At 48.7% G+C, this 10,433-nt stretch overlaps 1 protein-coding gene across 5 annotated transcripts; it reads right to left on the bottom strand.

Annotated features, from left to right (window-relative positions):
• Positions 1–807: 807 nt before the first annotated feature.
• RNPS1 (RNA binding protein with serine rich domain 1) lies at positions 808–9,590 on the bottom strand. Of its 5 annotated transcripts, none has more exons than XM_070413225.1 (9): positions 9,515–9,583; positions 9,078–9,265; positions 6,484–6,671; positions 6,086–6,241; positions 5,269–5,460; positions 4,890–4,992; positions 4,141–4,294; positions 2,063–2,204; positions 808–1,681 (listed from the first exon to the last, which is right to left on the bottom strand). In XM_070413225.1, the coding sequence occupies exons 3-9, from the start codon at positions 6,552–6,554 to the stop codon at positions 1,582–1,584; spliced, it is 918 nt and encodes a 305-aa protein (XP_070269326.1). In that variant the 5' UTR covers positions 6,555–6,671; positions 9,078–9,265; positions 9,515–9,583; the 3' UTR covers positions 808–1,581. The 5 variants fall into 5 exon arrangements, with proteins under 5 accessions (XP_070269326.1, XP_070269327.1, XP_070269325.1 ...); XM_070413226.1 differs by having other exon boundaries at positions 9,123–9,265; XM_070413224.1 differs by lacking the exon at positions 9,078–9,265 and having other exon boundaries at positions 9,515–9,590.
• Positions 9,591–10,433: the final 843 nt, after the last annotated feature.

The raw sequence follows: 10,433 nt of genomic DNA, 5'->3' as shown, positions 1-10,433 counted from the left end.
GTCATGGAGGCTTGTCAGTTAAGGTAATAGGGACTCCGGGAACCCTGGCAAACTCACACCAGGAACAGATGGGAGCCGGGTGCTGCCTCAGTGTGAGCTCTGCCTGCTGCCTGTGGAGGGAAAACACTGAAGATAGTAATGTGGGCACGGCGATCAGCACAGCCTGGTGATTGAGAAGGGAGTCTGCCTTCCCCCACAGCCCAGTAGGGCAGCACACTTGCTGCAGACTGCAACCGGCACTAATGGCAGGACCATTCTCCTCCACAAGAAATAGTGGGTGTTTTCATTTGCTTGATCCCACATGGAGAAACCCTGAAAAAATACCCAATAAACAAATAAAGACCTGAGAGGCATGGGGAGCAAGCCTTTGTACCGCCTGACATGGTCTTGTTCTGACCATTCGGTTTGCACAGTGGGCACAAGGGTCAAGTGCAATGTCGGATAATTCGAACTTTTGCTCTTTAACACCTTAAGTGTTTCAAAGTCTTCCTCTTGGAACAAACCAATTTATGAGGAAAAATATTTTTTTTTTTCCGTAGTATCAAATATAGCAGCAGCAAATGAGATCCATGTTTCCAGTCAGGCAGATCTAGAAGTTCCTGGGTATATAAAGGTGATAAAACATCTTCCTCATATATGTCTATGTGCAGGAGCAACCCAACTGACCAGTGCTCTTTTGTTTGATTTTGGAGGTGTGACTTTGAAAGCAAAACCAATTAAGATCTTAGGCAGCCACATGTCCCTCACAATCATAGCTATCTTTGGGGCCAAGAGACAGGAAGAAAGCAGTAAACCCAACACTCAATCTGCATTCTAATCCTAGATTTATTCAACACAATTCTTTTACTCTACACAACAAAGTATAAACACATTATCTAAAATGCTACAAAGTTACAAAAAAATTTCAAAACAGAAAATTCATAGTACTGACTGTACAATAATAGCCGAAAAAGTAATGTACACATTGCCAAGGTAACCCCAAAGACCACCACGGAGGGGGAGAAGGTCTGTGATGACCTTGCAGAGCTCTCAATTTGCTCACCAATTTCAGAGAAAAAGGAGATGTGCCACATGGATATATGTACATGAGTACATGTAAGAACAGAACCATTTATAGCAACTAACATGGGATGTTTCTCTAGAGTCAGAACTCAAGCAGGGGAGCGCGACCAGGTTTATAGGAACAGCAGCTGCACAAAAGCATGTTCTTTCCTGAAGGATCCTCAGGCTACTAGATGGGCCCTAGGTCATCTATGGAATGGAAATGTGCTCCCAGGCTGGGGCGGCACTGCCACCTAGAACCCTGCTCTTCCTGTTGGCTCTGCTACTAAACTGACTCTCAGAGACTGGAAACGAGGGAACTTTCTAGCTATGAAACTGGAGAGCATCTTCATAGGCACAACCCCAAATCAACAACACTTCTGCAGCCAAACTTGGCCTTCAGAGGAAACGTCTCGATGCTCCTTTGGAAGCCTGCCCCTGAGTGAGGATTTGTTTCCTACTGACTGTCCTTCAGCTAGAAAAGTGACAGAACTGAGTTGGATGGGATACACGTTTCGGGGCAGAGTTTTGGTGGTTTGCTTATCGGGAGGAATTGGAGCTGGAGCGGCTCCTGTGGCGGCGGCGGCCGGGGGAGCGGGATCGCCGACGGACAGGGGACCTGCGCCGTGGGGAGCGTGACCTGTGGGAAGAGGAAAAACATCAGACACTGAAGCACACGCCATGGAAGCAGCTCTGCATCTTGGACTGCAGGGGCAACACTGGCTTTTTGGAACAATTCTGTACAGTTTCCTGGTTCAATACTCCGAGTCAGGATAGCTTGCGAAGAAAAGATGTTCTGGAGTTTTGGTGCAACCTGCAAGGGCCACACCTTCTGGTGGTCTCTCTCCCTTTCCCCTGCTGTAATGAACATGAGCTTTGAAGGCGCATCATGGTTGTGTGCACTCGTGCATGAGTACATGTGGGGCTGAATAAAATCCCAAAGTCATTACTGTCACATTGTGGTGTAAATAAAACCAACCCAAACTGGCCCCGTCTCCTGTGAAACCCCAAACTGACTCACCTTCTCCTCATTCGTGGGGGTGACCGACGCCACATGGGAGGTGGTGGTAGCATTCTCCTGGGAGGGCTGAATCGCCTGGGGGGTGGCCTAGGCCAGGGGGCCAGCACAGCAGTGGCGGTGATTTCCTGGCCATCAATTTGTCCTGTTGAAAAAAGGATCAAGTCACATAATATCTAACATGCCCCTAATCTAGGCCAGGTCCCATGTCAGGGCCCATGGAAAGCAAGACAAATGGGCCCTGGGAATAAGGACAAACTCAGCTCCTCACAGAAATAACCACATAATTACTATCATTGAAGGTTTCATTAAGAAAATTCTAAGTGGACATAGAACATTACTGGGGACTCAATCTTGATGCACTGGAATGGCCTCCCAGGGTCAACATCTAAAGAACATGCTGGAATCTGCAAAACTGAGGGGAAGAGTGTGCCGGCCCTGAGCCGGACCATGGGATTAGCACTTGAGCTTCCTTCTCAAGAACAATGGGAAGGGGACAGGCAAGAGAAGGGAGACTCACAAGGGGGTCACAAGAACTGAGACAGGGTGAGAACTAAGAACACAAGGGATAACTGGGATGTAAAATCACCAGAACCAGGCGACGGATCAGATGGGAGTTGGGAAAGGAGGGATGATCAGCACCAGGTTTTGGATGAATTATGATCGCCTGGGAAGTAGGGCTCAGGAAGAAGAACACCTCAGGGGTGAGGGGACAAAATGAAATGAGGTTCAGGAGATGCCAAGTCTGCCCTCAGAGTTTGGAAAAGTGCTCACAGGGAGGCAGCATAGGAAGGAGGCTAGAGGAGCCTGCAGGGATTCAGTGAAAGACCAAAGGACACTGAGCCGCAGACCCAGGAACCCCAGGGAAGCATACACTGCAACCTCAGTCTAGGAATTGCTCAGGGAACCAAGCACAGCCCCTGTGTCCCCACAGGGTAGAGGGCTCTTTTATCTTCTCAGCTCCAACCTTTAAGGAAATGTCAAAGGCATGGAGGGGATAACTGAGGCACGAGGAACTGTGCTCAGAAGAGACTCAAAAGGCTTAGTATTTGCAGCCTAAGCTGGCCCTGGCACTACCAAAGCCAGCCCGTTACAGATTTCATGGCACTGATTATAAGACAACAGAGACAAATACGCCTTCTGGCCAGCTGCCAGTAAAAGCCAAGCCTTTCCACTTTCCTTCTGGAGACAATGTAGACTTGTTCCATTCGATGGTGCATAGCCAATATGGAAACACAAAAGTCCACCGGAATCTTAAAAGAAAACGTGAATGTTTATAAATCAGGTACACCTTGGATGTGTCCAAGTTTCCTGAATTTTTAGCAAGTGCACAGACCGTCAAACATGATTGACAATCTCTAATACGAAGGTGTGACTCACAAAGCCAAAAGGTGATGCATGCAAAGTGATGGACTGTAGTTTATTCTGAACTAAACTACTCCCTAAAACAGTTCAAAGGGATTTAAATAAATTGAAACAGTGAGTGAGCTGGGGCAGAGACAGATTACACATTCCTTAAAGACAAAATGAAAACTGGTCATCTGAAACTATTCACAAATGTTTAACCGTTAAAACCATTCTGCTCAATACCAAATGGCAGCAGATGTCATCAGAAAGTTACGATACAAGCTTTTAGAAAATGGGTTAAATTTGTGAATTCAGGAAATTTAAAAAAATTCTAAAAATGCTGAAATGTTAGCAAAATAGAAAAATGACTCTGAGAGGATTAAAGGAAACGTTCCCATACGAAAGTAAAATGGCTCCATTATGTCCACAATATATTCTTTGTAAACACTCCCCCCCCCCGCCACAAAACCCACACCATTCAATCTTAAGCTTTTTAACAGATTGAAAAATTCTTAAAATGCTAATATATACATGTCTGCTAACATGTTTTTTGGTAAAAACACACCCACTGAATAGGAATTAAAATCCTGAAAGAGCTCCAGGGAGATTTTGATGTGTAGCCAGGATGGAAAGTGGTTCTAAAGGTCCCTATATGTGGTGGGTAGCCGGTCTTGGATAGGAGACAGAGAAGGGAGTCCAGGAGTGCTGGTAAGGCCACCCACACCCACACCCACCTCCATCCATGTGCTTCAGCGCCTTCTCAGCTTCATCTGGGTTCTCAAACTCCACGTACGCATAGCCTTTAGATAGATGGGGGTGCATCCTTTCTACAGGCATGTCAATCATTTTAATTTTCCCATAGGTGGAGAATATCTCCATGATGTGATCCTAAAGGGAAAGGAGAGTCACTAATGCTTAAGCACAAGTCACCAGTTAGAGTCAATGAGAACTGCCCGGCCTCAGTGGCTCAGTGGTTGAGCGTCGACCTATGAACCAGGTCATGGTTCAATTTTTGGTTAAGGCACATGCCTGGGTAGCGGGCTCGATCCCCAGTGTGGGCATGCAGGAGGCAGCAGATCAATGATTCTCTTTCATTATTGATGTGTCTATCTCTCTCTCCCTTCCTCTCTGAAATCATTAATAAAAACAAACACCACACACACACACACACACACACACACAGAATTCACCACATAACAACTACAACCTTGGCACTGGGGGTCAATCTAGTCAGTCTCTCTCTCTCTCTCTCTCTCTCACACACACACACACACACACACACACACACACACACACACACACAGAGAATTCACCACATAACAACTACAACCTTGGCACTGGGGGTCAATCTAGTCAGTCTCTCTCACACACACACACACACACACACACACACACACACACTCCATTAAAATGAATTAATCAGTGCACTATTGCAATCATGTACCATCCATCACACAAGTCCACTGCATTTGGAATTCCTCACCTTGGTCACATTCCTGGTGAGCCTACCAATGTGGACTTTGGTGGGTTTAGGGGAAGGGCTCCGCCTTTTCCTTTCCTTTTCATCTCTTTTGGGTGGTTTGGATCTGATTGAAAAAAACAAAATACCAAAACAATCAATTTCTGTCAAGTCAAAGTTTTTTTGTTGGGATGTTAACTGCTAGTGTGAGTTTTTAAATAAGGAAGCCTTTCCTACTAGTCCATACATATTACCCCTGTCTTAGAAATACTACTAGGACAGAAAGACTCCTTTGGGTCTACTTTTAGAATAATTACAGTAACTTTATAGTCCCCCCTTTGTAAACTTACGTTTACAGATAATTCACAAGTTTGGTGAGAAATGGTGTTGGAGGGGAGCTTACTTGGAGCGGGAACGCCTCCTGTTGTCATGTCTGCGCCGAGAAGGACTCGGAGAGCCGGAGGAGCTGCTGGAACTGGAGCTTCGGGATGTGCTGGAACTTCCCGAGCGGCTTGATGCTGATGAAGAGCTAGAGCCGCTGCTTGAGCCAGTGCTAGTACTGGAGCCAGAGCTGGAGGTAGAGCTGGACCGAGACCTGAGGAGTAGGATGGAGGAGGCGGGTGTTACAGACAACAGGTGGGAGCAACGTTTCTTTACAGCACAAGCAAGCCTGCACCATGCTCCCAAGAGTAAACAAGTGGCACTACGTTCCCCAGCGGGGAAAACATTTACCACCTCACACTCAAGCCAAAACCCTCGGTGGGAACAGGAAACAGCATTTACATTGTGCAGTGACAAAAAAGGAAGAATGAGCTGCTTCCTACTGACACAGAAGCCCTGTCTACTGAAAGGTAAGGAAAGAGCCTGGGAAGTCTGAGCCATCAATTCAGCTTGAAAGGTAACTACTGATGGGCTGACTGAGGCTGGTTTTCAATGGAAGAAAAAAGTTCAGGGCTAGGGCAATACAATTACTCTGAATAAAAAGCACTTTAGAGAAAAATATACCCCAAGACATCTCATTCCTCAACATCTCAAGGAATGAAAAACCAGACATCAACTTCCTATACACAACCAGAGCAAACCCCAAACCAGTTGGCCACAAGTAGAATGCCAATTAACAATCAGAGTGTGATGTCTTCACAAATAATAAAAAAGACAGAGCACTCCCTGGGCTCTTCAGGAGGGAAGAGAGGCCTCTCAACACGATCCGTCAGCCCCACCTGGTGCTGCTGCTCCCACTGGAAGCGCTGCGCCTCTTTCGAGTTTTATCCCTGCCACGATCCTTCTCACTCGACTCCTTGGTGGCCCCTTTATCTTTAGAGCGATCCTTGGACTTTTCATCAGAACGGTCTTTGCGTTTGGTAGGAGAAGGAGCCCTGGATGATGAAGAAGAGTGTGAGATCGCATGCCCCTCTGATCGAACCCAGAAACAACAGCACAACCCAAAAGAGGGGATCCATGCGGCTACAGATCCCAGGCCATCATAGACCAAAAATGATCTGTGGCTTAGGTCACTTTCACCGTACAATGTAAGACATTTCCAATCTTCCCCTTTCTCAGAGTCCCTAGCAATAAGCACCCCCAAAGTAGCACTAAAAAAATCTGACAGAAGAATTACCTAGTGCTGGACTTTTTATTATTTTCTTTGACTCCTAGCAAGCTCTTCTTTTTCACTCCTGATAAATCCATTCTCCCCTTCTGAGGTGTTCAAAGCAGCAATGGCGGCCTCACTTATCTGAACTCTCACTTCTAACTTGAGTCAGAGAAACGATCCCTAATCGATTGCAATTTACGCCAAAGTGCAGCCTAATAACAAGATAAAAGGATTTACAGAGTGAACAAATTGACAAGGCAACAAATCTAGTTCGCAACCAAAAGCTGAGCACACAAGATGGCGGCAAGGAACACAGCAGCAAGTGTCCACAAAGCCAGGAACACCCGGGGACCACTTCCTCAGGGAAGATCCCATCTTCACAGGACACACAGTAGAATCGTCACCTCAGCTTGTCTTTTTCTTAAGGAAATGCTGGTCACTGTTATTTACCCATTTTTCACTTCTAAGTTTGACGATAAGTCCTTTACAATCCCTCAGAAATACTACAGCACATTTGCATGCAGAATAGAGAAAAACCTAAGTGAATGTGTGCGGCTCTCCTGATAGGTTTAGATCTTGTTTTATTGCTCTAATTTCCTTATAGGATACTTTGGATATATGATATTACTGGAAGCAAAAACTACTTCAAAAGTGACTGGTACTGGCATCAAAACAGAGTGGCTCAGTTGGTTGAGCATTGTCCTGTGTACCAAAAGGCTGCCAGTTTGATTCCTGGTCAGGGTACACACCTGGGTGGTGAATTAGACCCTGGACCGGGCATGTATAGAAGGCAACCGATCGATGTCTCCTTCTCCCCCTCTCTCAAACATGTCCTCAGATGAGGTTTAAAAAAAAGTTTATTACCCACACACAGATAAATGATCCCATATGAACATTTTAAAAGCAATGAAACAATACGTTAAAGAGTAGTCATTGTAACCATTGAACTTTGGTTCATATACGATAAAGCAAATATTGCAGAAATGTGACTAATAAAATCTAGGTGGTGGTAATGTGAGTATTCACTGTACAATTCTTTCAACCTTTCTGTATGTTTATATTCTTTCAAGGATAAAATGCTTGGGGATGGGAAGTAGACATTGGAATTGGACGAGATACCACAGGAAGGATTTAGCAAAGTGCCTGAACTGCAGTACATGCTCCATAAATGGTCATTAGTAAATTTTAACTCAAGAACTGCTAATTCGTTATGTGCCCTATTTCCTGGGGACCGCTGCCTCAGTAATTCCCATGAGGTTTTGTAAAGTTTGCTTGAGCTATAAGAAAAGATCTCAGGATGTCAGTACTTCTGTCCCACCTTTTTCAACAGCCTTTAAGTAAAATGGACATAGCACACCTGTTGGGATTCTGTTTCCGTGTGTGAAGGGAGTGTCCAAAATGTGAATAATGGTATGGTTAACAAAGTGCCTGGCCTTTGTTTTGCCTTAAAACATTAATATACTACAGACACCGAGCTGGCAATACCAGGTAAGGTTAGCATCCTTGGACAATCAGTGATTAGGGTTAAGACTCTGAAGTCAGCTTGAGTTAGCTTTGCTGTGTAACCTTGGATAAGTCACTTAACCTTTCTGAGCCTCAACTTCTCACCAGTTTGATGGTGACAAGTACAGTTCCTATACCTCAGAGTTATCCAGGACATCAACCAAATTAACTCATGAACGAGACTGGGCATCTAGTTAAGGCTCAGTAAGGGCTGTTTCTTCATGTTTGGAGGCTCTTTCCCTATAGAAACCCTTGTCCCCAAAGTCACATATCCCTGAGTGCTCAACAGGTGGTCCTTGAACAGCCCCCTTAGGATCACTAGGAGCAGCACTGTCCAACAGCGTTCCAAACATATCCTAACATTTTCTAGTAGCCACATCACAAAAAGTAGAAGTCAACAAGCGTTACCTTTTCAGCAAGCAGTATAAAATCTTTTTAGTAAAACATTTAACACCCCCTATTAAGCCTAAAAACACCTCCATTTGGTATAGTTGTATTTCAAGTGCCCAATAGCCCTATGTGGCCAATGGCTACCTACACTGACTTAGTGCACCCCAGTTCTGAAGATCTGCTGGAATGTACTTTGTGAAAACAGGCGCCACCAATTATTCTTAAACACCAAAAATTAAACCACAGAGTAAATGAACTCTTCGTCGGGTGTGGCCGAACGCTAACCAGCAAAGGTTGAGGGTCTTTGCTCACACACGTTCGGGTTAACAGCACAGGGCTCGGGTACCTCCCCCATCCTCCGGAGAAGGTGCGCGTCCGACAGTCAGAGAGAGGAGAGAACAATTAGTTAAATCTCGAGCAGATGGCGTTCAGCTCAAATCTTCAGAGAACCTTCCCCACTTAAAAGTACGTTTTAGGCACGATTCATGCAAAATAACAAAGAGAGAAAAAGCCACGTATCTCCTCCATTGATTTTAACCTTCCCTTCTGGGTTAAGCCGTCAATCCGCGCTCGGTGACCTCAGGGGGCCGTATCCCCACGGGCTAGCACCGGGAATGGCGGGCGCACAGGGGCTCAGTGAACATTCGTGGAGTAAATGTTTGAATGAATGGCCCTGAAGGGAGGATTGGACGACATCTATCCCACAAAGCAAACTCCGCACCCACCGGGCACGGGCTTCGCACGCGACCTCGCCGCACCCGTTCACTCACAACTCCCCAGTCCAGGCGCCGAACCGCGAGCGCTTCCAGGGCAGGGCCCGGCGTTGCAGGCCTGGATCTCCAGCCCGGCGAGAGGGTCCTGAGGGCCGAGGCCACGCTCGCGGTTGTTCCGAGTCCGGTGGGCCTAGCTGGGCCTGCCGCAGAGGGGACGATGCCAGGCCGCCCTTCCGCCCGCCGCGGCTCCAACTACTTCCGGGCCGCGGCCTCGAACCCTCCCACTCCGTCCACCCCCGGCCACACTCTTTCTTCTTAGTCCCCGCGCTGCACCGCCGGGCCGCCGTCCTCGCCGCGGGGCCGAGGAGCGCGCCGGCTCCAAGATGCGCCCCGCCGATAGCGGGGCGCGCCCCCCCGAAGGTCGGATGGGGTCGGATTCCCCCACTTACATCTTCCCGCCACCGCGACTTCGTCCCGCTCTCCTCAGCCGCTGTGGTCGGCGACGCTCAGTTGTCAGGGTTAGGGAGCGGGAAGACGCCGTTCGGCGCGCAGCGATGACGCAGAGCCTCTCCGCCAATGGGCGCGAGCGCGCGGAGTGTTAAAGGGCCAAGGCGGGTTGTGGGGAGACGCACTGGGAATTCTTATTCTGTCACTCCCTCTGCAGGGGCGCTGGGCTGCCCTGGGCTGGCTACGCGCCTCAGGGGGCCGACACGTTGGCTGCTTGTTGGGGCTGGAAGGCCTGAGCCGCTCGGGCAGCTGAAGGGGCGGCGCGGGTTTGGCTAACGTGGCCCCGCCTCTCTCCGTGGGCCGGTGTCTGGGCTCGCAGCGGACCTGGCGGTTTCCCGGGCGCTAAACTCCTTACGGATTTGTTTCCGCCCCGGGGGACCGGGCAGTGGCAGCGGCCTTTGGCTGCAGGTCTTGGAGGCCCGCAGGGCATGGGCATGGGCATGGGCATGGGCGGGTCAGCGGATGGGTTCGTGCGGTTAGAAACCACGCGTGTTGTGCGTGTTGGCCGTGAAGACTGGCTTCTGCAATGGCGCAACTCGGCCGGAGGGAGCAGACGGGGCTGTGCGGCCAGAACGGACGGGGTAGAAGACAAGGTGCCAAAGGGAAGGCGTCTCGGAGGAGGTGACACTGCAGCCCCGTGGAAGGGCGCGCCGGCAGAGGGAACTTCATATGCAAAGGCGCGGAGACTCGTTGGAAGACGCGAAGGGAGGCCCGTGTGGCGGCTCGAAGGCCGGGGCTGGGAAGGTGCAGTTCAGCGGTGCAGGGGGGACGTGGAGGGTGAGCTAGATACCGCCTGAGGCCTCCCCCCTTCCCCCAACCACCCTCCCTGCCTGTGGGCGGCGTGGGCTGGGAGGCACAGGA

This window comes from Myotis yumanensis, unplaced genomic scaffold, assembly GCF_028538775.1.
Source record: "Myotis yumanensis isolate MYYU_CA2020_CCGP unplaced genomic scaffold, mMyoYum1.0.hap1 SCAF_4, whole genome shotgun sequence".
In the NCBI taxonomy this organism is placed as follows: Eukaryota; Metazoa; Chordata; class Mammalia; order Chiroptera; family Vespertilionidae; genus Myotis; species Myotis yumanensis.
The sequence above is the reverse complement of the archived record's forward strand: the minus strand, read 5'-3'. Positions and strand labels throughout refer to the sequence as shown.

Excerpts from the sequence above, each read along its gene's own strand:
- RNPS1 (XM_070413224.1), bottom strand. The coding sequence starts at position 6,554 with ATGGATTTATCAGGAGTGAAAAAGAAGAGCTTGCTAGGAGTCAAAGAA. Across the intron at positions 6,242-6,483 it reads AATAAAAAGTCCAGCACTAG|GGCTCCTTCTCCTACCAAAC; the intron begins GTAATTCTTCTG and ends TTCATCATCCAG. Across the intron at positions 2,205-4,140 it reads GCTGAAGCACATGGATGGAG|GACAAATTGATGGCCAGGAA; the intron begins GTGGGTGTGGGT and ends TTTTTTCAACAG.